The sequence below is a fragment of the Mytilus edulis genome, chromosome 3, assembly GCF_963676685.1.
Source record: "Mytilus edulis chromosome 3, xbMytEdul2.2, whole genome shotgun sequence".
NCBI lineage: Eukaryota > Metazoa > Mollusca > Bivalvia > Mytilida > Mytilidae > Mytilus > Mytilus edulis.
In genome coordinates, this window is record NC_092346.1 from 6,365,896 (window position 1) to 6,393,403 (window position 27,508).

A 27,508-nucleotide genomic window follows, 5' to 3' on the forward strand; every position below is an offset into this window, starting at 1 on the left:
TGCATCCATGGATGTTTGATTTCTTGGTTCTGTGACTACTTCATACAAGTCTTTACACAATTTGTACTTGGTTAAACATTTAAATTATTGGTTTACCTGTATCTCTACATCTGTATGGGTAACCCATAGAGTCAGTTGACTCATCATCATCATGAAATTTAAGTTGTGGTGTCATCCAAAATGTGCTCTTTCAAAATTATATGTGCAGATAAAAACATTTGCGTGCTATGATTTTGGTCTTGAATACCTTATTGTCATCAATGCCAAATAGGCAGTAGTTCATTCCAGTTTGAGATTGTTCTTAAGAATAAGCTATGTTTTCTTTGTTCAGAACTTGATCCTAATCTGAAAAATCATCTTTAATGAATGGGTGCCACATGTGGAGCAGGATCTGCTCATTCTCCTGGGGCACCTGAGATCACCCCTCGTTTTTCGTGGGTGTCTCTCCTGTAGTTGTTGTAGTTTTGGTCTTTTAATAAAGATGTTACTATGCCGGGTCTCAGCATAGTGTTTTTGCACAAAAAGTAAAACAAGCGAATATTGTGTTAATTTTTGCCCAAACTGTATCCAGCTGCACTCGGCGAATCAATTATTAAAATAACCAGTAGTATTAACAGTAAACATAGTTGCAATCCTGAATATATGAAATACTTGCCACTGGACAGTGAGCAATCAATCTTACAATAAGTTGTATCTTAAGCTGCAGCAGGATTGACATTTAAGATCTTCTGCTTCAGATAAATGTTGAAGGATCATCTGTAATAAACAGTTATTTTTACCCTAAATATATGATATATTTTCCACTGGACAATGAGCAAACAATCAAACAATAAGTTATATCATTAGCTGCAGTAGGATTGACCTTAAAGTTCTTCTGCTACAGATAAATGTTGAAGGATCACCTTTAAACAGTTATTTTCACCTTGAATATATGAAATATTTGTCACTGGACAATGAGCAAACAATTGTAAAATGAGTTATATCTGCAAAGTGATTGAGATGAGCACTGATGTCCTGCCTTGGTTACATGGTTAAGACAAACTGATTTTTTTTGTCGCAAGAAAGCTCAATATATGGATAGTGATCCGGCGGCGTGGCGACGGGAACATCAGCGGCGGCATTAGCTAACTTCTTTTAAAAAAGCTTCATATTTTAGAAGGTGGAAGACCTGGATGCTTCATACTTTGTATATGGATGCCTCATGTTACAAAGTTTCCATCAGTCACATGTCCAATGTCCTTGACCTTATTTTCATGGTTCTGTGACAACTATATTTGGTATGTTCATACCTTGCAAGGTTCTCATGCCCGTCAACCAGTTTTCACTTGACCTCAACCTTATTTCATGGATCAGTGTACAAGGTTAAGTTCAGTGGCGGATCCAGGAATTTTCATAAGTGGGGGTCCACTGACTGTCTAAGGGGCGCCCGCTCTGTTCACGCTTCAGTGATTCCCTATATAAGCAACCAAATTTTTTCTCAAAAAGGGTGGGCCCTGCCCCCCCCCCCCCCCCCCCCCTAAATCCGCCTCTGAAGTTTTGGTGGTCAAGTCCATATCTCAGATACTATAAGCCATGGATATGTCTAGTATATTCAGTGTATGGAAGGACTAAGGTGTACATGTCCAACTGACAGGTGTCATCTGACCTTGACCTCATTTCCATGGTTCAGTGTTTATAGTTAAGTTTTTGTGTTTTTGTTTGTTTTTCTTTTACTGTATGTAATAGGTCTACTATATTTGGTGTATAGTATAATTGTAAGATGTACATGTCTAGCTGGCAGGGACCTCATTTTCGTGGTCAAAGCTAAGTTTTTGAGTTTTGGTCTTTTTTTTCTAATACTATACGCAATAGGTCAACTATATTTGATGTATTGAAATATTTTATGATCTTGATGTCAGTTAGAATTGTTAGCTGTACGTGTCTGCCTGGCATTGTTTATCTGACCTTGACCTCATTTTCATGGTTCATTGGTCAATGTTTAGTTTTCTTGATTAATGTTAAGCTTATGTGACAGTTGTAATAAAGCTTTATATTTAGGACTATCAACATAATATCAATGATTAGTAAAGAAGGCGAGACATTTCAGTGTGTGCACTCTTCACTGGGGTAAAGCTGATGACCGTAACTGCATTCACGGTCATCCCAAGATGTCGGATGAAAAATTAGGTCAGTTTCTGTATTGTCTGTTTAAGTGTTTCTATATCATTTTCTTTACAAATCATACATTGAAACGATGTAAATTTATAAAAGAATCACTCGGAAATCACTAATTACTTCCGAGAAATGTGCATGAAACGGGAAATTCGATTTGAAAAAATCGTTAAGATGACCGTAAATCATAATCAAAATATTTTCAAGATGACCGTAACATAAAACAAGGATGACCGTGATTGGTAAAAAGATGATCGTAACTTGTAAAGGATGACCGTAAATTGCATTTTTCTCGTAAACAATGAAATATTTATTGATATCGACGTTAAAATTTTAACACAAATTGACAGCGAAACGACATCTTGGGATGACCGTGAATGCAGTTACGGTCATCAGCTTTACCCCAGTGACTCTTGTTTTAAACCAATAATCAACGATAGTAATGTAGTGTTTCCCCCCAATATCCAGTTCTCGATTTTAGCAATTAATTACATTTAAGTTAAATTAATAAGAAATTGTTTACAATAAAATGAATCAGTCACCGCAGGAACATATAATCATATAGATATACTGTATCACCATAAAAGAAATCAGTGTTGTGTGTAGTTTTTTGTATTTTGTGCGAATTTTTTTCTCTATTGTAATCAGTTATTTCCTGTATTTTGTTGCACAGAATATTCATTTTCACACTGTCTTGCATGGGGAAAGGTTATTATTTTTTAAAGCTACACCAGGATAAATATTCCTTCCAAAATTTCTCCTCCCTCATTTACTTCAAGATTATCAGATGGTCATTTTCTCGAACGTTAAATAAAGGATACAACAACTGTATAGTTAATATAAAAAAGAAGATGTGGTATGATTGCGAATTAGACAACTTTCCACAAGAGACCAAATGACACAGAAATTAACAGCTATATGTCACCGTAAGGCCTTCAACGATGAGCAAAGTCCGTATCGCATAGTCATCTATAAAAGGCCCCGAAATCACAAATGTATAACTATTCAAACGAGAAAAATAACTACCTAATTGATGTACACAAAATTAACGAAAAACAAAATATGTATAACACAGCAACAAACGACAACCACTGAATTACAGGCTCCTGACTTGAGACTATACTCATCGTTACTAAAACTTCACAATAAGGGTCGGCTGAATCCAAATTTTTCGACCACAGAGATAATTTCAGATTTCGTCTTTTCAAATTAATTACTCTAAATATCAGCACAAAATTTTAAATCTGCAAATTTGGAAGCAAATTTTTGTTCTTCCCTCGCCGTGTTTCGAACACATATACTATATGGATTATATCGAGACAACACCGCCTGCACCGTTTTCAGCACGGTAGATCAGTGAGTTGGCCACCTATAGACTGGACATCTTCTTGTTATTTTATGATGAAAGGAACACATTCGTTTGAACGTATAATTAACGAACTTTAAAACTTTAATTCTAACTTCTACAATCCGGCCCCTTTTCTACGAGAATGTGACCTACCGAATAAGACTTAATTATTATCGAGTTGGTACTAACATAAGCAACATAAATGCTGCCACATATGGAGCAGGATCTACTTACCCGTACGGAGGACATGAGACCTACTAGTTTGGGTGGGGTTCGTGTAATCAGTCTTGATTTTTCTATGTTGTGTTATTGTGTACTTTTGTTTGTCTGTTTGTCTTTTTCTTTTTATAACCATGGCATTGTCAGTTTATTTTCGACTGACGAGTTTGAATGTCTCTTTGGTATCTTTCTATTCGCCTCCCTTTTAATGTGCCCGAAACATATATATTGTCATAAAATATAAGGGGACAACAGGGCCATAAAAAAAAAGAGGGGGTCCCAACCAAGGACAAAAGGGGGGTACCAACTATAGGTCCCTATTCAAATGCATTGATCGGCCAAAAAAAAGGGGTTCCAACCCCCGGACCCCCCTGGATCCGCCAATGCTCGACAGCCATTTGATATTATGGCGGTGGAAAGGGAGGGTCAAGATTTATTTTCTTCTATTTCTACGCATACTTATTTTCTTTGCAGCACAGACATTTAATGTGCGTATTGTTATGCGTTTACTTTTCTACATCGGTTAGAGGTATAGGGGGAGGGTTGAGATCTTACAAACATGTTTAACCCCGCCGCATTTTTGCGCCTGTCCCAAGTCAGGAGCCTCTGACGTTTGTTAGTCTTGTATTATTTTAATTTTAGTTTCTTGTGTACAATTTGGAAATTAGTATGGCGGTCATTTTCACTGGACCAGTATATATTTGTTTAGGGGCCAGCTGAAGGACGCCTCCGGGTGCGGGAATTTCTCGCTACATTGAAGACCTGTTGGTGACCCTCTGCTGTTGTTTTTTATTTAGTCGGGTTGTTGTCTCTTTGACACATTCCCCATTTCCATTCTCAATTTTATTTATCGAGTAACGTGGTCGACTCAGTTGCAGTAAATCGTATATACTTTAATGGTAAACTAGGGACTGGTAATTTGTAACCTGAAAGGATGAACAATGAGACCATAACAGGCATATTCCTTTAGCCCCTTTCTGGACCGTATGGAAATATATTTCGCAACTTGCTCGCTATGCCCGTATCTGTAGCTGGTCCTATATTTCGATGAACCGAGTATGATAAAATTGAGCATTGAAATGGGGAGTGTGTCAAAGAGACAGCAACCCAACCAAAGAGCGGAAAACAGCAGGGGCCATCGATAGGTCTTCAATACAGCACGAAAATCCCGCACCCGGAGGCGTGATTCAGTTGGACACTAAACAAAAATGTGTACTAGTTCAGTGATGCATATGTTTAACTGGTAAATTAAAAGGCTGGGATTTCGTTACCAAAAATTAATTAAAACCTTACACAATTCTGTCACTGGTAAAACGATTTGGCAGAACTCTTTTAACAAACGAGATATTCCATCCTAATTCTTACGGTGATGTCAGTTGTTTATAAAGCCCGTAAACTTAAACACTTTCCATGTAAACTAATTGATCTTTTGAATAAAATTATTCTTTATAGCGAATCAATTTAACAAAGTTTAAATATTTTAAATAGTGTTCTCTAGTCAACTAACATGTTTTTGAAAATTAAAACTGAATTAACTATCAGTTTCTATATATGTACAAGCATGATAACTTATAATTCTACATCCTGTAGATACTGTTTACTTATATATTTTAGAATTGGTCGTGCGTTTTCAGACTATTTATCACGTCTTTACACTATAAATCCGTTGTAAGAGAAAACGTGATTTGTTTTTACAACTAACTTTCAGTAATTGCGAGTTCACTTTTTTCAATGTTTTGCCTCTAAGACTATTTTTTTGTGCCTCGGACCGAATCATATGAGTTGCAAATTTGCAACTGAGTTTTACCGCGAGTTTCATTATTATTTACTGTGTGTTCTTATGTTGTGTTGTTACATCGCTGTCCAAGATTCAGGAAGGGTTGAACGCTAACAGACATGTTTATCCCTTCAACATTATGTATGGGCCTGTCCAAATTCAGCCTGTAGTCCGGTGGTTGTCGTTGGTTCGCTGTATGTTGTCTGTCTTACATATTTGTTAATTTTCGTAAATAGTTTTGTTATAAATTAAGACGTTACTTTTCTCGTTTGGACATGTTGGATGGTTTAACGTTTTTTTTTCTCACGTCGACACTTTCTGTACAGCTGATTATATATATACCTCACGAGCTTTCTCATTAATTTAGTCTTGAACACGGATGCCTACATAATTGCTTACTACTACGACGGTCATTTCAACTCTGTTCTACTAGTTATCAATAGCTGTCTGACTCTCATTGGCAATTATACCACGTATACATCTCCTTATTTTATATGAAATAAAAGTTCCCTAAAGTGATCTAAAGTCACAATTTAGTAACCAGTGCAAGTAACTGCTCCCACTTTATTAAGCTAGTGGTAGATGGAGCATTCAATTTATTGAACGATTATACTATTATAAATAAAAATTGTTTGAAGGGGGTCTTAATTAATTTCTTATCCTTCCTCAAGGTAGGGACTTCAATCATCCCTAAAAAAAATAAGTCTAGTGATTCCAATTAATGTTTCCTCCTATCCCCGTGAAAAAAATAATAACCATGCAATGCAGTCCCTTGGAAATTAAAAAAGAAGCATATGTTTGATGCTATATTAGTCAGAGATATAAGTCTCTGATTTCAACGATTTCCGATAATCAGTTCTATCCCCCTATTCAATATAATTCTATAATGAAACTCTCCCAACTTTTTAGTAATTTGATTGACCTACTTATATTAAAAATTTCTGGAAAGTACGCAGGAATTTCCGCGTATTGATGTTCCGGAGATTAACGAATATGCCGGTTCTATTCGTGGTAAATCGTGTACATTCGTAAATTTAAAGATAATTTCAAAACGTAAGATGTCATAATAAATTGGGAATATCCTTATATTTACCGTGCGTTTCAAAAATCGAGTAGATGTGAAAAACATAGTGCAAAACAGGAGCCGGGAAACAATTTAAAAGAAGATTGAAAGGTAAGAAAAACTTTTTTTCAGAGGAAATGAAAGTCCCGACAAGAGGTTCTCCAAAATCAAGAAAATAAAGACCGTGAGAAAATGCGAGAAAGGGGTTACAAATACACACGTTTTTTTAAAGTACGTGTTAAACCAGGAAGAGTTTTTTTTATACATATTCATTTATAAATACGAAAAATTCAATGTATATGACATGTGTTTTGAATAATTTGTCATCCTTGTGGATCACAGTATTAAATTTTATTTTATTTTTTAAATTAAAAAACCTAACTGAAGCTACCTTTAAAAATATCCGGAATTTAGGAGTGTTTCCTATAGCACATGAATAAAAAAAAACCTAGGTTGTGTTAATTTCAGAGGTTCTATCGTTAACTTTCAAATGCACTGCGAAGGATAGAAAGTCAATAAAAGAAAACTATTAGTATATATCAATATATATGTGTGAGTTTTAGAGGGACTAATGATACAAATGATAAACAACTAGGCAAAATCTAGTAATATCTAGAAAGTTCTTGCAACTACCCTTATTACATTCATTATGTTTAAGAAAAGGGTCACTAGCTTTCAAATTCATGTTCATCGATTTGACTGACTCAAATTCTCATATGAAATGAAATCAAATCAAATCAAATCATTTTATTGGTATATGTGATTGAATGATTACATACTAAAACGTATATCCAGTTTACCATCAGTCTGAGATAAACAATTAACAAAGCATGTACTCTATAATATGATATATCAGAATTTCGTGTTTATTTATTCTAGAGTAGATGTCATCTTATTAACTATCCAGATGACCTCCGAATATTGCCGACGATCACATAACCCGATATAAACATAAACAGAAATAGATTGCTAACTCGTACAATTGGATTTTTATAGGTCTGATTTCAAGTTATAGGTTAAAAAAAGAGCTAAGTAACGTTTTTACCTGCAAAAGAATAATGACTGAACACGAATTATGCATACGTAACCAATTTCTAGCTCAGCGGTGGTTAAATTGAAAGTCGCATGCATACAGATTTAATGAGGATGAATTATTCACTTGCAAATTAAGTGAATAAGTCATCAGCGATATTTCTTTGCTTATTTTGATAAAATTGAACCGAATTGGCTGGCAAAAACGAATTATAAGTTTCTTCATTTCCTCTTTTTTTCAATGATAGAACCAAACGAAATCATATTCAATTTTTGTTTCATATCTCGTAGCTAGTGCCCATTTATAAAGTTTGATTTAAAACCTGTTTTCCCCAAACAATTTATTACAGATAAACAAATGTAGATAATTCACTACATATCGTCATGATTTAGAATTCGGTAAGATTTCGATATTTTTAACAAAAAAGTTTCTTCAACATGATACAAAATTGTGACATCTTTCTCACAGATAGATGCCATGTACACTATATATATATATAGCCCTCCTATTTTCTTTTATGGGTTCATCATTGGTGTCCAGTTTGTTCTATATTTATAGTTATACTCTTTTTTAACTTTTGCAAATTAGTCACTGATCTTCACTTGTTCTTATCCATACACTTTTACAATAATACATTATAGATCAAGATCGATGCTTAATTTGGTTTTCAAAAAGTGTTTGGCAAACTCGGATTTATCTTGCTCGCCATTACTATGAACTCAACCCTCTAATGTTTTGTAATACTCATGGGCGGATTTAGCCATTTTAAAAAGAGGTTCCCAACCCAGGATAAAGTGGAGGGGGGTTCCAACCACATGTCCCTATTCAAATGCATTGATCGTCCAACTGTATCCGCCACTGATACTTGTCACGGTTTTGTGTCATCTTAAACAATGTTGTTTTCAGAGATTTAATCGCAATTTATCACAAATATTGTATAAAATACTACTTTGAGAGAGTCCTCAGCTCGCTGTTTTCCGCCCACTGTAGTGAACATTTTTATCCAATCAAAACAGGGTTATTATCCTGTGTTTCCCCGAATTCTTTTTTTAGCATATGACGTCTTTCACTGTGAAAGTCCAGTTTGGCCTAAAATAGACAGTAGCCGCAAATATTGTGCCGAGAAATCGGACTATACGATGAGTGCATCAAAAGGTAAGACAGAAAGCCATGCCATTTAATCCAGTTGATGGTAAATATGCTATAATTATTGACCGAATCGTAAATTCCTTTATACACCATAAAGATGGTCGCCATATTTTCCTGGTCGTGGGCTGTTGAAAATAAGAAACTTTGGGCTAGTTCTCAGCACGGAAATATAAACAACATGTAAACATGGAGTAGGCAATATAATAATTATATATTTCAGTCGAAGACGTTTGCATTACATGTCAACACGTGAAAAATATTAAAATCTGAGTGAATTCAGCTTTTGAACAGGTAGAGAGTGAATGCATAAAAACTCTGCAGTTTCAATAATTAGAGTCTAACATGCTATTTTGTTCAACCTTTTACTGTTACATCTGGCTGTTATTTTTTGTCTTCGTAGGGATTTTCCTTTGTAATCTTACAATTAGGTTTTCTCAGTGTTGGAGCAATTTTATCTGGGTCTACTCCCACTGGGTTTGTTTGCCCTGTATTCTATCTGGGAACAGTATAACAGTCAATATATATATATATTCCATTATCCACAGGTTTTTTAATAATTAAAAAACAGTTTTATAAGTATAAAATGTTTTTTTTTATGCTCCACCTACAATAGTAGAGGGGCATTATGTTTTCTGGTCTGTGCGTCCGTTCGTCTGTCGTGCCGTTTGTTCGTTCGTCCGTCCGTCCGTTCGTTCTTCCATCTGTCCCGCTTCAGGTTAAAGTTTTTGGTCAAGGTGGTTTTTGATGAAGTTGAAATCTAATCCACTTCAAACTTAGTATACATGTTCCCTATGATATGATCTTTTTAATTTTAATGCCAAATTAGAGAGTTTACCCCAATTTCACGGTCCACTGAACATAGAAAATTACAGTGCGAGTGGGGCATTCGTGTACTGGGGACACATTCTTGTTTATTAATAAATTTACTTATTTTGTTTCATGTAAATTAAAAAATAATATGTATTTGAATCTTCTTGTCAGATGTGTCTCCGATGTCTGGCTTTATACAGGTTGACAATTTATTAGAATACATTGCAATGGATATTTACAATGCTAATGAGGTATTATTATGTTGAACATGTTTGATTTCCATGATTGTTTAATCAAGGAGCAATCAAACATTGTCAACTTTGGAACCAAAATACAAATCTATTATATATATAGATGGACCTCTGTTAGGCTTGACACCACAAATTATAACTCTTTCTTCAACCCCAGACAGAATAATTATTACATATAAAAACAAGATGTTTGTTTATACGATGAAAGATGCACTTTTTTTAATCTGGGTCAAATATATAAAACTTGATTTCAGTGCATATGTACGGAACATACCTAGTATATTTAAATTTCCTTGTAACAAAAAGATAGCACACATTTGCTTAAATTGAAACTTAATGCATATGATAGATCAAGGTTATATTGGGTTAGTTCTCCACAAGTTCAGCCAGGAGTTGCATAATCAAAATTTACTTCTGAATGAATTTAGCCTGGGGAATACATTAGATGAAATAACAACCCAACAAAATCACTTTAAACATTATCTTAGATTTTATGTATGGTTAAAGAAAGTAGTTTGCTTGTGTTTTAATGACTTTCACCCAATTCAAGTGTAACTCCTTTTATTCAATATTCAATATTGTAAAATTAAGATACATTGTACATGTACTCAGAAAAGTTTCCAGAACCTCAAAATTAGGCAACAATGTTACTATTAACATGATTAAGTATCCAATAATTCCTTGACAAATTTTGACTGATAAAATTAAAACGATTAAATTTTATAGTTTTCAAATCTAACGAACATGGTGAATGCATATATCTATAACTTTTGATTATTTGTTTACAGATTTCAGTCTGGAGGAGCTTGGAAACCTAAGTAGCCTTGAGCTACAGCAGTTAATCAATAGTGGTGAACTAGATGTGTCCCCCTTACTTAATCTAGACCCTACGCAGCCCAACCTGACAACTAACAACGTTAGCCAAGGACATGCTGGTAAGTAGCCTTTAGCTACAGCAGTTAATCAATAGTGGTGAACTAGATGTGTCCCCTTTACTTAATCTAGACCCTACGCAGCCCAACCTGACAACTAACAACGTTAGCCAAGGACATGCTGGTAAGTAGCCTTTAGCTACAGCCAGGGTTTCCCCTGGGTCAATTATTTTTTTCGCCACCTCTTTCGCCAAAAAAAAATATTTTTCGCCACTTTATTATTTTTTTCGCCAAGTAATTTTTCTTTTAAAATTTTCCTTTTTTTTCCAGCCCCCCCCCCCCCCCCCCCCCCCCAAACAAGAAGTGGTTTTTACAACAAAACAAAACATTTTATCACTTGAAATTTATCCCTCGTGTTAGGTGTAGTCATTACATTGAAGGGTTACTCTCATGCCAACCTAACCTTTTGAATAGATTTCTTCATAACGACAGTTTTCTTTTCTAGACCATCGTAAATAAGTAAAACTATGCTTGAAACACGTGTGTCACTGAAACGACTTTAAAGTACCCACTCAAATCAATCATCTATATCAAAGTTAAATGATAAAGTTTTAAATCAGAGGCCTTTCTTGCTTTTGAAGATTTTTCTTCATAACAACAGTTTTCTTTTCTGGACTATCATTAAAAGAAGGATCGAGAGGAAGCGTCAAAATTTTGCTTCAAACTCGTGCGTTGAAAGTGGTAAAATCCCTTTTGTGACATGTGACGGACGCCATTTAACCATATCATTTTGTCATATAATACAATCAACACCTTTATTAATTAGTCCTTTGATGTCGATAGCTATAAATGCAATCAGCTGATTATTGATTTTCTGTCAAAATCTTAACGAGTTCAAGGTGAATTCCGAGTATTGTCTGATCGGGTAAAGTCCGAGAAACTCGAAAAAAGTAAATAAACAAGATGGCTGAAAATAAATCGTTATATATATTTCTTTCGCCAAATTCTTTCGCCAATGACGAATTTTAATCGCCACAATTATTATTTTTTCGCAAATTGCGAAAATGGCGACCGCCAGCGGAAACCCTGGCTACAGCAGTTAATCAATAGTGGTGAACTAGATGTGTCCCCTTTACTTAATCTAGACCCTACGCAGCCCAACCTGACAACTAACAACGTTAGCCAAGGACATGCTGGTAAGTACATTTTAGCCTTTAGCTACAGCAGTTAATCAATAGTGGTGAACTAGATGTGTCCCCTTTACTTAATCTAGACCCTACACAGCCCAACCTGACAACTAACAACGTCAGCCAAGGACATGCTGGTAAGTGATCTTACTATGTTAACTTAAAAGTTACTGGTCTTTATTTACCTTCAGACTACCAAATACTCAGCTAGATGAGCGAGCACATGTAGTAAATAATGTATTGGTTTTGCTCATTGCTGAAGGCTGTGCTGTGATCTATACTTTGTATATGCTGGCTTCTTCATCATTTGGGTTTGGGTGGGGAGTTGTCTCATTGGCAAACATACCATTACTTCTTATTTTTATATTACATGAAACTAACAACAAGGCCATAAAAAAGAATATGTCTGTTTGTCCTAACCTTACCTTGCCTTGATTAGAAAAAGTTTTTTTTTAATCAGATCTCCATGACAAAAAAACAACATCCGTCACTTTCATTTCTCTAAATGTCAAAATTAAAAAAGAAATTGTCTATCTACCTACCCACTGTCTCTACTTTTCAGTAGGGTTTGGGCAAACCAAAATATTTTTAAGTGTGGCCTAATGTATTGTCAACCAAATATGTTGGATAAGTTCTTATTGAAGAAATGACCCTTACAAACAATGCTAGCTAATGTAAAATGTACTTGTTGAAAGGTTGAAACTGAACATGATAGACCCCTAGCCAACCAACAGATTTTAATTTATATCAGCCAAGTTTATAATGGTACTGGTATGGATTAAAAATAACTTATCAATATAATTTTTAGGTAAAATTATTAGTTTTGAAAATAAGAGTCCTCTACAATTTCAATAACTTACATGGTGGAATGTATACAAACCCCCTTGTGAAATCAATTTTTTCTCTTGACGTTTTTGCTTATTGTATTCTATAGTCTGCACCCCTGTCTGGCATGGTCAATTTTGGAAAATTAAAACCACAGACTATACTGGCCTTTTGACAGTACTTTATTTTGATAAATGGAGAAAGAGCACACAATATGTGACCCAATATCAGAAGACTTTTACAATTTCAGCTAAGATTATAACCTATTAAATGATTCCTCAGCATCACGACCAATTGATCCTATCCCTATCAAGGTCATCTTGATAAGTTCTGTTGCAGTATGCTGTAAATTCAGATATGATTGCATATATATAAAAAAAGAAGATGTGGTATGATTGCCAATGAGACAACTGTCCACAAGAGACCAAAATGACACAGACATTAACAACTCGTTATTCATTATTGTAAAAAGTTTTATCAAATACATGTACTATATGGTCAGTTGTACTATTCAATATTTGTTTTTTGGGATAAATATTCTAACTCTTTAGGAATTTAGGGCAAAGAAGTGGCCCAAAAACCACAATTTTCCTTTTTTGAGGACAATAATTTGTGTATGGATCTCTATGAAATTTTACCACAAGGTTCCATACCTAATATCTGATTTCAAATTAAAAGTTCTCTAAGACCACATTCATTCCTTGACGGAAACCTATGCTGTGTCAGATATTTAATCACAATCCAAATTTAGAGCTGTATCAAGCTTGAAGATGGTACCTATACTTGCCCCAACTGATCAAGGTTTGACCTCTGCATTAGTAATTTCATATTAAAGAAATAAGATTTAATTAATGAGAAATTGGTGTGAAATAATCTATGACAAATAATTTCCACCTGTTAAAGTAAAAATAAATGATCTTAAAAAAATAATCGTCAAGGTACAGCTGAAGTATTGACTGGTGTATGGTCATCCTGTGCTTAGTAGGATTTATGTCAACTTATCATGACATTCAGATTCATGTTACAGGGGCTCACTACAGGGAAACAACTTCCTCAATTTAATCATGTTAATCAACTTTACCTGTAGAACATGTTGACTTTAAGCTACAATTGTGTAATTATACAAATTGAGACTTGGTCACTTGGATGATGAGTTGTCTCATTGGCACTCATACCACATTTTCTTATATCTGATCTACTTGAGTTTATAGTTGTTTTGTGGGATGACTTCTCCTTTAACAACATGTGTAGAATATTCAAAATCTTTGAATGAAAGCATTTAAGATTGTAAAATGGCAAAGAGAGTTAAGTGGACAATAATTTTAATACTCTGTGTTCTCAAAAATGTACATGAAGTCTATGACTGACACTGGATTTTCAACATCTTTGTTCAATGTTGTGAAATTGATTTGGTGTTTGATGTCCATTAGTTTAATTGTTTAGTACTATGTTGGCAGGGGTGAAAATAAGATAGTGCATTCACACTGTGTCCACCTGGCCTAGTAGGAAATTTGTTATTCAACATCAAAATGAAATCTGATAGCTTGAGTCAAACCAGAGACCTCTTTATTTTAACATGAGGTCCTAAATTTATGAACATAAAAATATGTTGTACTTAATAACTGGTAATATGAATTTAAATCAGACAACTTTCAACCATAGAACTAATTTTGAAATGACCTAGATGTTAACAACTATAGAACCAAGAGTAAAATATAGTCAAGGTAATGCTGTTGCTCACTCTATTCCCGAACTATAGAAACCTGGTTTAACATGTTTAAACTGCTTATTTCACAGGATAACAGTTTGCAGAAAGATATGTCACACACCCCCACCTTGGTAGGGACATTAATCTGGTCTCAACTTCAAAAGCTTAAATTGCTCTTACTGCTAACCCTAACCCTTATTGCATACGTAAGTTTGGCAAATTCTGAGATAAACTCAAGATCCTCTGTACTCTTCTCTTAATCAGGATATTCAGTTTTGGGTGCCAAATTTTCAACCGACTTATTTGGATTCTGGTTTTATAATCATGATATTATTCTCCCCTACCTTAGAACCTTCTAATATTGAAATCAATATTTTCAATGAACTTTTATTCTCTATGGTAATACTATAGAGACATAGAGTTAGAATGAAAATCTGTTATTATTCATGGCTTATTTTAGCATGTCAGCCAAAAAGCATTATGAATGTGTGTACCTGAGATTGTCTTTGTTACTATTAAATCAATAATCCTTAGTAGAACAGACTATAATTAAAATCTTGTCATTCACAAATTGTAATTGATCTCCGTCACATGCATGTTTTGCAGCAATTAGAAAAAAAACTCTTTCCCAAGGGTACATTTTTTTCTGAAAAGATGAGAAATAGTGGAATCGTTTTAAACTTTGTTGAAATTCAATAAAATCATAACAATTTTTCCCTTAAAATTTTTTAGGGCTTGCTACATCCGATTTTCAACGAAACTTATTAAAAACAGAAATGTTCTGCAACAATAATAAAAATACCTGTTTATTAAGGTTACACTTTTCTATAGAAAGGATATTTAATCACTGTTTGTTGTTGTACTCGGTTAGGTTACGTCAACACCAAACTTTTGGTACGATTTTTTGAATACCACATCCGATTTTATAAAACTAAATGTAAAAATAGAAATATCAAAAACTGTTAGGCAACAAAAAAACATATATGGGATGATTAAAAATATTGAATTACTGTTTGTACTCATTAAAAGGTTAAGTCATCGCCAAACTACGATTTTTTTGGTTACCATATCCGATTTTATAAAACTCAATGTTAAAAATAGAAATGCCAAAAACTGTTATGCCACAAAAAACCTGCTATTTATTTTTAAATCTTGGCCATTTTTTTTCGAAGGGGTCCAGTTTTACTGCAATAATTCAAACTTACATCAGCCATGTGTCTTTATCTAGATATTTTTAACATGGCAAAAAGAAAACACCTTATTCAAATATTATGACATAAAGTATGAATCATAACATTTAGTCATTATTTTAAGGTCCTTGTTTTTCTTGGCCGGTATTCTTCGAAAATATAAATTACGTTTGATATGTTTTCAAAAAATCCAAAGAATTGAAAATATAATTGGTGTAACCCTTTTATTCACTGCAGCATAAAAATTAATGCGTTTTGAAAAGGTTAATTACCACTGGTGTTGTATTCACACAATAGCATTTAAATGGCAGACTTATAATACAATGAGTACTTCTCTTTTTAAGATAAAATATCTTGGTGACATAAAACTTTATTTTTAGATTCTTTATATTGCGAAATGTATATATCCTGTGGAAAAGTTTCCAGTTCTGCATACATTTGTATATTTAAACGGGGCAGACGGTTTTTGTGATCATTATTGAAATGACATCCTGCGTTGTTCTCTGGTCATAAAAAAAATACCTGTAACATGGATGAATATATCAACATGGATCCATTCCTGGATATTTTTAACAGTCAGCAGTATTTGCAGACGTGCATGTGTAAATTACGTTAATCTATATATAGCAAAATCAATTAGTTGTTTGTTGGATTTTTTTCTGCTAAAAATATGTTTTAGTTGCAATACATCTATTTTTCTTTTGATTTATAATAAATAATGTGGAAATGTGTAAGTTGCATTATTTTACTCTTTAATTTTTTGGGAATTTTTTAAAGGATAAAAAAAAATGGTTGAAATGTTGTTGTTTTTTTTATCAAATCTTGAACATTCTAATTTATAAGAAAAAAAAAGAAGTGATACAAATAGTAAAGCAGATTAAGAATCTCAGACAGTTTTTAGTAGCTAAAAAATTTAGAGAATAACAAATAAAGTTTTTGTGGTTTCAACACACTCTAAATATTTTTTTTCATTGAGTGAAATAAAACTTTGTGCTTTGTAACAAAAGGTGTTGGTTTGTTGAATTTTAAATTATGTGGTTTCATTATGTGCATTTGACAGTCGTTTATAATTGTGTATTCCGTTGGATTTTAAATATAGTGGTTTTAGTCAACAGCTTAACCCAAAATAATTTATACCCAGGAATACAATTTTCTTATTCATGTTTTTGAAACATTATAATGTAAGTAATATTTTCTTTCTTTTTATTTTGTATACATGCAATAATATTCATTGAAAAATTGCAAAAGTTTAATATTTTTGTACGACTGCAAAAAAAATTGCGTCTTTAATGGTATCATGTTGTTGTCATCTGCATCGTCGTCACGGTCCGAAGACGCATATAATTTCAGGACAATAACTTTAGTTTTAGTGAATGCATCTCTATAAATTTTTACCATTAGGTCCAATACCACTAAAGAAAGGTTCGGATTGATTGGAAATGAGCATTTTTGCAATTTTCAAACAATAACATGTGTTTAAGTATATGAATCTCTCTGAAATTATTTAACAAGTTTCCATACCATGAAGGGATGGTAAGTATTGATTTTGGGGGTTATGGCTTAAAATGTTTTGGAATAAGGGGCAAAAAAGGGGGAAAAACTAGGTTTTTCTGGTCAATGGACAATTAAGACAATTTAAAAGCAGTGTACATGGTGTAAGGGAGGTAATTCAAAAACATTTAACATACAATGTTGGGTTTGTTCAGATATACCTCCCTTACACTTCTTTTAAATTATGTATAGAATGTCAGGTTTTGGGCTTATTGCAAAAAATAAAGGGGGGGGGGGGGGGGGGGGGGTAGTAGTAGTTTTTCCAAATTTCTCAAATTCCAAATTTTTGAAAAGTTTGAAGAAGAAATCTTTAATTGCACAATATTGCGCAATAGATTTGTAAGATCTTGACATTTGTTTTGTGTCAGAAACTCATATTATGTAAAAAATTTGATCACAGTCCAAATTCAGAGCTGTACCAAGCTTGAATGTTGTGTCCATACTTCCCCAATAGTTCAGGGTTCAACATCTGCGGGGTTGTATAAAGCTGCGCCCTTCAGAGCACATGGTTATGAAATTTTGGAAATATTAATCTAGTGAACATTATGTTGCAAAAAATTATTTTTTTCCTCACTTTTACAGCACAACAACTTCTACAGGGGTTTATGGCCGCTGATCAAAGTCCTGGTACATCTGCAACCAGAACCGTAACCAGAGGACCTACTGGACGGGCCCAGACTACTCCTGATGGCATTTATACAGAAATTGTAGAACAACCAAAACAGCGAGGGCTGAGGTTCCGTTATGAATGTGAGGGAAGATCTGCTGGGAGTATTCCTGGCGAGAAAAGTACTCAGGATAGGAAGTCGTTCCCAACTATTAAAGTAAGTTGTTGAACAGAATTTGAAAAAAAGAATACAATGATTGTACCATTCAAATTGAAGAAATAACAACATTTTTGTTTAGCGAATTTGAAAAAAAAGATTTATTTTCATTACCATCGTGCGATTCAAAATGTAGAAATAACAGCATTTTGTTTAGAGAATTTGCAGTTTTAACTATGATATTGCAACAATTTACTTAGTGCGTAAACATTGCATGCTTTATTTCAGTGATTTAAAAGTATAAATAAACCTCAGTCTTTTATTACCTTTAAATATATTGTCCTTGAAATGTCTGTGAAAGAATAGATATATAGACTTCTATATGAATGGCGACAGACAAGGGTCAATACCATATATACTGGGTATATTTAAAAATCAAATAGATAAAATACCAAGTCTATTCAGTAATGATTGTTTTTCTCCCACACATGGTTGCAAGTATAATGTAGAGCAGAAAAAACAGAATGAATTCAATATAAACAATGAAGCACAAAAAAATCATGTAACCTTTTAAAAACAAAACAAACATTTTTTGTTAATTTTTTTTTATTCACTTGGCTCAATAATCCTGACTTTCAAAAATAGAAAAAAATTAATATAAAATTATATATGCCATTTAAAAGTATACCAAAATAACATATACTGTACAGTCTTCACGCTGAGTGGCAGCCCAGGCAGCCCAGGCTAGTAAAATTGCTCTCAGGTCTGTAAAAATCATATCTACAGGCCAATAGAAACTAACTAAAAAATTTCAAAAATTGAGCTCCGGGCCTGTAGATTTAAAAGTTCGTCATGAAGACTGCTGTATATGCATGAAGGATCTCTATACCATGGGTATTTAACTGAAATGAATAAAGTGTAAAAAAAGTCATATAAATAAATATATTTTATATGTAAATTTCAGATTCATCAATATCAAGGAGTAGCTGTGATAGTGGTATCGTGTGTAACAAAAGATAACCCTTATGAACCCCATCCACACAACCTTGTAGGGAAAGACTGTAAAAGGGGTGTCTGTACACTCAAGGTCAAGGACACGAATGTAATTAGGTGAGTTTGAATATTCTGCTTTGATATATTATTATGAAAAAAAGGTGGAAGGCAGAAATTGGAAGAATTTTTTTAATATTTGATCTCTGACATGTACCAGTAGATATCCAGATGAAATAAGATATTGTGACACTCTCCCTGATATCTAGTGTTTTTCCCAGGATTTTTTATTGTGCCATGGTAAACGCGCCATTATCCATATTACATTGTTTCAAATTCAAAAAACGTTTGCGCTAATATTTGAACGAATACCACTGCGGTGTGCTCAATAGCACAGTGCTGAAATATGAAAGCTCTGAATATCACAGCGCTAAAACACTGGGTAGAACACTGATTGTTATAACAACTTAAATGGGTTGCTTTCTTTATTATTTAATTATTTTATTGTTACTGCCATCTTTATGATAGGATATTTTCAAAGTATTTATATTCTTTCAGCTTCCCACATCTTGGAATTCAGTGTGCGAAGAAGAAAGATGTGATGGACAACTTAAAACAAAGAAAAGAAATCAACGTTGATCCCTTTCAAAGTAGGTGTCTGATTATATTTCAAGTGTAACGAAAGTGTTTTTATTTTTAGTTATATTGATAAACATAGATTTATGATGTATAAACCACATTATTTTGGATTTTTTTTATCAGTAACGAATTCAGAAGAAAAAAACTCACATTGTATGACATATCTCCATAATGACCCAAAAATCATAATAACAATGTAACTGAATGTTATAGAATAATCTTAATAGTGAAACTTGTCTTGTTTGAACATACACCTTATCGCTAATCCCGGCTGACCCGTCCGCTTGAACTTTTGACGTCAACAACAATCACTTTTCCATTGTTGCGTCAGATGTTTTGTTTTATGACGTCAAAATTTTACGGGAACCTGTGTGATTTCCAGCAATGGCAGACAAATAGCGATAAGGTGTATTGTGATGGGGGTAGATTAAGATCCCAGTCTTCCATAAATAAGGCTGTCATAGACCTTGATAGAATCTTGCATACTGGTACTACATACTGGTACTACATACTGGTACTATATACTGGTACTACATACTGGTACTACATACTGGTACTACATACTGGTACTATATACTGGTACTACATACTGGTACTATATACTGGTACTATATACTGGTACTACCAGGTACTACATACTGGTACTATATACTGGTACTACATACTGGTACTATATACTGGTACTACATATATGACAAACAGAACATAGTATTGAGTTATTAAAGTAAACTACACAAAAATGAAAAACATTGTAGAACTGTAAAAGATGTTTAACTTTATGTTTTAATTTACCAGGTGGATTTAAACATATGCAGAAAGCCAATAATATTGACCTGAATGTAGTTAGATTGTGCTTCCAAGTTTTCCTTCCTGACGAGAATGGAAAAATTACAAGAATTGTTCCCCCGGTGGTGTCGCATCCTATACATGATAAAAGTAAGTTGATATTTATAGATTATCATTGGTCATCTCAATGAGAATGGTTTTATTGTTTAAGGTGTTATGGCAAAATTGAAAAAAGCAATCGATGACCAATGATGATATGTTAATTACTATTTTGCCTAGGACAATATTAATGTTTACATTGACAACAGCACATGCTCCCCTTAGTTTCTTTTCCTATCACTCTACATTGACAACAGCACATGCTCCCTTTAGTTTCTGTTCCTATCACTCTACATTGACAACAGCACATGCTCCCCTTAGTTTCTTTTCCTATCACTCTACATTCACAACAGCACATGCTCCCCTTAGTTTCTTTTCGTATCACTCTACTGAGCTGAGAAAGGAAATTATCAATCAGTAGGATCAAAGGAAATTCTGTATAATAGCTATTAATTTTTTAATTTTTTTTACAAGGGTTTCGTTGTCTTAATTAAGCAGGGTAAAACTTTAAATTCATCAAGTTAAATTGATCAGAATTTTAGTATCTCATATTATCCAACAAAATTATAGCTTAGATTTTACTGTATTATTCTTAGGTAAAGTGAAAGTAGAGATTATTTTTGAATAACATATAAATTTACTTTTTGTAGAATCATTGAATGAGTTAGTAATTTGTCGAGTGGACAAGTCGTCTGGAAGAGCAAAAGGCGGGGATGAAGTCTTTCTTCTTTGTGAAAAAATCAATAAAGGTGAGACTTTTATTACTGTTTCCTATTGTAACTGTGAGAGTAGAGGGGGTTGTACAAATATGCCTCATGAATTCTTGTTGATGGGATCATAGAGCCTTCATTTTCTCCGATCCTTTTCCTCTGCTAAAGCCTTGAATGTGTTCAATAATCAGAAATATGGGAAATCGTTCTTGGTGGAAGAAATTTTGTTTTGATATTCTATATTGACTAAATGAGGTGTGTAATCCAGGCTACTAATCTCAGGTTCATCCATTGAAAAAAATGTTATTTATAACTTTATGCAATGCAAAACTGCATAGAATTGTTAACAAATTGTGGACCATATAATGTATTGTATTAAAATTTAACAGATTTTATCAAATATCTGGGATTTCCTCTATATTTAGAAAAGCCCTTTGTTATTTTATAGTATAACACGATTGATTTCAGTTGAAACATTTTTTTAAGAATAAGGTTGATGACACTAGAAGATTAAAGAGAAACTGTTAGTTGTGTTATATATGCATTTGAAAGGAATATAGGTCATGACTGTATCTTATTTGTTTTGCATGGTTTAACATTCAAAACTTATCAGCCAGTAAGGAAGAAAGAAACATATCAAATACCTGTTTTTAAAATCTAAATTTCATGATTTAAAATTGATTTTCTGAAATATTAAAAAAAAAGAAGCGGCGAGCATATTTCGTGACTATTAAAAATTTGGTCTTTAAACTTCTTTTTCATTGTAAATGTGTAACTGATTTTAATTTATTAATAAAAAAAAAGAAATTAATTTTTATTATGGTTTATAATTGTGGTCAAATTTAGAATTTTAAAGACTAGCTAGCACAACTAAAAAAATTAAATTTCAGCCATTGCTAAAAAGTAAAAATTCAACAAAAATACTAAAATCAAACTTTACTTTCAAGCCCTGACGTAAAACTTCAATCATAACTTAATTATATATGCTTACAGATGATGTTAGAATAAGATTTTACCAGGAGAATGATAATGGAGATGTGGTATGGGAAGATTCCGGTGATTTTAGTGCTAATGATATTCATCGACAGGTAGGTAGCAGTTTAAACAAAAATATACTTAAAATTGAGAATGGAAATGGGGAATGTGTCAAAGAGACAGCAACCAAACCAAAAGAGCAGAAAACAGACGTAGACCACCATTGGGTCTTCAACACAGCAAGAAAATCCCACACCCAGAGGGGTGCATCAGCGGGCCCCTAAACAAAAATGTGTACTAGATCAGTGAAAAAGGATGTCATAATGAACAATGCAAAATACATTACAGAATGTAGATTTAGAATGTTTTTGCTATTTACTGCATATGATACAATTAAAAGTAGCTAAATATTGTCTGTTGATTGTTTGATTGGAAATTTTAATGATTTTGACAAGAAAGCAAAATAAGTGAAGCTTAAATTTTCAACACATACAGTATACTCCCAAGCCAATATCTAAACACACTTATATCAGTTTAGACTTTAGTTATTTGTTTGAAATACTACACAGATTTACTTATTAGTCTTTTGTTTCTTTCAGTATGCCATTGTTTTCAAAACCCCGCCATACAAAGACCAGTACATTACACGACCAGAACAAGTTAAAATGCAGTTACAACGATTAAATGACCCAGCAGAAACCAGTGATCCAATACCATTTATATATATGCCAGAAGATCCAGGTAAATACCATTTCTTAACTTGTTAACCAAAGTAGAATTTTTATACCCCACTGAGGGACATTATATTTTTCGGTCTGTTCTCCGCCCGTTCAACCCTACCACTGTCCCACTTCAGGTTACAGTTTTTGATTAAAAGTTTTTGGTCAAGGTAGTTTTTGATGAAGTTGAAGTCCAATCAACTTGAAACTTATTACACATGTTCCCTATGATATAATCTTTCTAATTTAATGCCAAATTAGAGTGTTGACCCCAATTTTACGGTTCACTGAACATATTCATTCTGTGGGTAAAGATGAAAAATCAATCTTAGTGCTCAACAATATTCTATAGACTTAAACAACAATATCATAAATCCAAGTAACAGCTTTTCCTCAATTCATAAAAAGGGAATAAACAAATTCAGTGTTGAAATTGAGCATGTGCAATCTGCACAAATTTTTTCAAAAACTGAATTAAACGTTTAGTCATCTTATTGTAATATAACAGCTTTTACTAGGAAAATATTATATTTACATTGTTCAAATTGAAGAGTTTTGAGATCCAGAGTGTTTTATGATGAATTAGAAAACCCAATGATACATTGAAACAAGAAAAACTGGAATCTACAAAAAGGAGCATGTTTGTTTCCTGATGTGACTAACAGTAGGTCAAACAGATGCAGAAACTTAAACAGTACAAAAAAAGTACCTGTACTGGTACATTCATGAAATCTTAAAATTAAAGATGAAATACAACATCACTTAACAAAGGACCATAAAAAAGACTTAAGAAACTATCACTATAAAAACTTACAATCATTTAAGCAATAGACTTTATACATTAAGCTTTGTTAGATATTGAAATAATTAACTTCTATTGCTTAAAGTCATTAATTCTCTGTGGGAATTAATCAATTAATTCATTGTATGAACTCTTTCATAATTGTTGTTCTATATGTTGACCTTTTGTTCTCTTTATTACAGATCCAGATAGGATATTTGAAAAAAGAAAGAGGAAAGCAGATCAGCTGAGATCACTTGGACTGTTAGATAGTAAGTTTATTTTACAACAAGGATAGAGTACACATTATAGCACATTCTATGGATTATATGATTATATTGTGTTGGTGACCTTTTGACTTTAATGAAAGTGAATAGATGAACTTTGATTTATAAGATTTTAGGAAAATTTCTAAATTAATGTTGAAATTTTTTTTAGGCAATATTTTTTTGAAAAGTCTGTCTGAAGAAAATAAAGCATAATGATTTAAAATTTAAAATTTAATGATTAGTATAATACAAAATAAAAATTTCCTCCAACACAGCCATACATTTCTTTCTGTAGTAACCCTAATAGATGTTTACACATTTAAGTTATATAACATGGCATATTGATAAAACAGTAATTTAAGATATAATTATTATTTCTTTTACAGACCCTTCACCAGACGACATTAAACAGAGGCTGAAGATTAAAGCCACAAAATCACGCATTAAGCAAGAAAAAATTGATAGTAAGTGTTATGTGATATCCAGGGTTTCTAGTGGTTTTCTATTTACCAATCAAAATAGTTAAATATGAATATAAGAAGGTGTAGGGTACAACAATGAGACAAATATAAACAAATTCACATGAAGAGGTCAGTATGAAGTCTCCAATAAAAGGCAGGTGTCTGTCTAATATGTCAAGCTCTAAATTCTGTAAAAGTTGTGAGTTTTATCAGAAACAATAAAAGATCTACAGTTATACCCAATTTTCAAATAGTAAAAACAATAAAGATTTATGCATATAACCACTCGCAAGGTTACTTTCTATAAACTCATTACTGTAAAAATGTACTGAGTATTGAAAACAATAGCTCTAAACAAAATAAAACAATTATATTTAATGCATAATTAAGCATTCAATATAAATTGCCATTGAATTTAAGTTACATAATACTAAGTCAACCAGAATGTCATTAAAGACAGCATGGAACTGTGCTATTATGGAAATCAAAGTTAAAAATCTATATGGCACATCAATTTTGAGACAATTTATGAACAAGACAAAATGGATAGATGAAAAACTATGTATTTTTAAGATTATTGGGTTTATTTTGGTATTTTATTTATCTTCTTACACAACTTTTAAATTTGCTTCATTACATTTTCAGCACCAACAGTGGTAGATGAGATCCCGTTCAGTAACCTTGGAGCTTCGAGCCAGTTTACAACAAATACCTCTTCCGTCCGCACTTCTGACAACACTGGCATTGGAAATATGACAATTAACGTAGATAGTTTAAAAGCTCAGTTAGCCAGTTTACCGGAGACTTTACAGAACCAGCTGTTACAGCGACTTGCCATGCAAAAACTACAACAGGAGATGCAAATGCAGCAAAACTCCCAATCCAGCCAAGGTTTCGATTTAGCGGCAGCTTCTTCATCCGGTCTCGTAAACGCTGGATTATTAAACGATATTCAGATGCAGCCGGCTAATACTGAACAGAACACTATGAATATGATACAACAGTATTTAGGTGATCAAGGAACAAGTGTTTCCTTCGAAAGTTTAGAATTATCGGGAAATCTAATGAATGTGGAGTTTGATCCGAATATAGGGGCAATGGAGAGTGTAGCTAGTGATGAGAGACAAATAGATGAAGCTAATTTGGCTATTCATGCTTTAAATCAATCCTGAATTTTGACATTGGCATAATGTTTGGTGCTCAAAATACCCAAAATTCCGACCAGAGTTAGTTACTTGATTTGGCTAGTGTCGGTTATCTGAAGAATGGTATATTTTGTCAGAAATATTCTATTTTTGGAAAGAAAATGAAATGTTTGAAAGATGGTTAGATGAAGGGGAAAAAATGAAAAGAGAACACATTAATTGTGACAGTTGCTTGTGCTGTTCTGTTTATAACCACAAAAAAAATGGCAGCTTGTTAATTGTGTTTTGTTTATGTTTTTGTTATTTTCTTATATTTTTGTTGAATCTCTGTTTGTATGATTTTCGCTGCTGAAGTGACAACCATTATTATTGCTTTGATAACATAAATGTTAAAAGGAAGTTTTTTTAGGAAAGAAAAATCTGTTTGTAAAATGTGACTAGTTGGGTCCTGGGATATTTCCTAGGTTTTTTCATTGTGTGGATAATTATTTTAATATCAGTATTTTCAAGACAAGATATATTTTTTATTTCTTTTAAAGAAATGTTTTGAGTCATAAATTATACCTTAATCTTTGAATGTACAATGACAAATATCAGTCTAAAAATTGGAGGGAACTTCTTATGGTGGGCAGATATGATAAACAACAACAAAATCTTTTCCTGTCCGGATTCCATATTTGGCATTCCAAGACCTGATTTTTTGTTTAGATCAAATACACATGCCATATATTTTGTCCTGTTTAAATTCCTAGGTTGTACTTCATGCGAGAAAAATCTCCCAACATTGTTTACATGTTTAGTAAATTCTGGAAATTCCCCAACAAAAACCCCATTGTTAGTTATACACCCACATCCTCTAAAAATGAAAGTAGCTATAGGTTACACCCACACCTTTTAAAAGTGAAAATAGAATAAAGTTATAAATAATTTTATAGAAAACAGGAAGTTTATTTATAGTACATGGTTTCCAGGAAGTAGTGATTATGTTGGTATTCAGATACATTCCAAGAAATAAGTTAGTCAACAGATAAATATAAGTAAATTAATTGTTTCATCATGGATAAGGGAGCTGATATTTATTTTTAGAAGGGGTTGTGCATGGAAGAAATAAAAAGAAAAATTAAATTTAAAAATTAAAAAAAAAAATTAATACAAGGGCACTGGAAAATAACTTATATATAGAATACAGAGCTTATAGAACAATGTAGAAAATATAAAACTATGAAAAAAAAAATTAAAAAAAAAATTAAAACAATGAAACCAATACAACTGATTAAAGAATTAAATATCAAACCACTTCCAAGCCTCCCCCTAAAAATCCAATGATTGTTCCCAAAAAATGTTAAATTCTATGCATGGTGTGTCAAACCATCTCTATGATAGGGGATACTGAAAGTGCTATTAATTTTTTGTTTACTTTTCTTGGATGCAAGGCTCTTAGTGTAATATATTAATTTTGATTTTAAAAAATGTTGTATATATTAAAATAATCATTTTTGATACACAAAAGATAAATTCTACAATCATAATGTCATAATATCATATATAACTCATTAAAATAGTGATAATCATTTTTCTTGTTTTTGTTGATGTACAGTATATATTAACAAGAAAAAAAATATATAATCATTTTAAGTACACAACACATTTGTCAAAAAACCCAACCAGAACTAACAACTGGATACACATTTTTTTCGTCAATGAAGAAACTTTGAAAAAAAACACTCATCAAAGATACCAGGCCTATTATTGTATATGCCAGACTTGTGTTGTATCTTCATAAAAATCATCAATTACACTCGATTCAAAAAAGTTGGTGGCCAATAAAATCTAAAGAAGAGCTTAAGAGGACAAAAATTCAAAAATATGTTACTAATATGGGATTCTATACCTTGGTTAGAACAGCTTAGAAAATTCCTTAGGATTTTTAATTATTTAAAGATTTGTGAACAGATAAAAAAAAATAACAGGAATCTGATGTACAGTAGTTGTCGTCTGTTTATGTAGTTAAAATTTTTTCTCGATTCTATGTAGAT

General features: G+C 32.7%; 1 protein-coding gene across 6 annotated transcripts; it reads left to right on the forward strand.

The window, feature by feature from the left end:
- The first annotated feature begins 5,623 nt into the window (after positions 1 to 5,623).
- On the forward strand, positions 5,624 to 27,044 carry LOC139514138 (embryonic polarity protein dorsal-like). Of its 6 annotated transcripts, none has more exons than XM_071302911.1 (12): positions 5,624 to 6,669; positions 10,590 to 10,736; positions 17,717 to 17,958; positions 18,863 to 19,008; positions 19,447 to 19,538; positions 20,323 to 20,463; positions 21,063 to 21,161; positions 22,116 to 22,210; positions 22,697 to 22,838; positions 23,801 to 23,869; positions 24,253 to 24,330; positions 24,973 to 27,044. In XM_071302911.1, the coding sequence occupies exons 3-12, from the start codon at positions 17,740 to 17,742 to the stop codon at positions 25,497 to 25,499; spliced, it is 1,608 nt and encodes a 535-aa protein (XP_071159012.1). In that variant the 5' UTR covers positions 5,624 to 6,669; positions 10,590 to 10,736; positions 17,717 to 17,739; the 3' UTR covers positions 25,500 to 27,044. The 6 variants fall into 6 exon arrangements, with proteins under 6 accessions (XP_071159012.1, XP_071159014.1, XP_071159009.1 ...); XM_071302913.1 differs by lacking the exon at positions 5,624 to 6,669 and adding an exon at positions 8,585 to 8,746; XM_071302908.1 differs by lacking the exon at positions 5,624 to 6,669 and adding an exon at positions 8,622 to 8,783.
- The last annotated feature ends 464 nt before the right edge of the window (positions 27,045 to 27,508 follow it).

Coding starts and splice junctions, on each gene's coding strand:
- LOC139514138 (XM_071302908.1), top strand. CDS start 8,762: ATGCCATTTAATCCAGTTGATG. Junction 19,539..20,322: donor CAACGTTGATCCCTTTCAAA/GTAGGTGTCTGA, acceptor TTAATTTACCAG/GTGGATTTAAACATATGCAG. Junction 22,839..23,800: donor ATATATGCCAGAAGATCCAG/GTAAATACCATT, acceptor TCTTTATTACAG/ATCCAGATAGGATATTTGAA.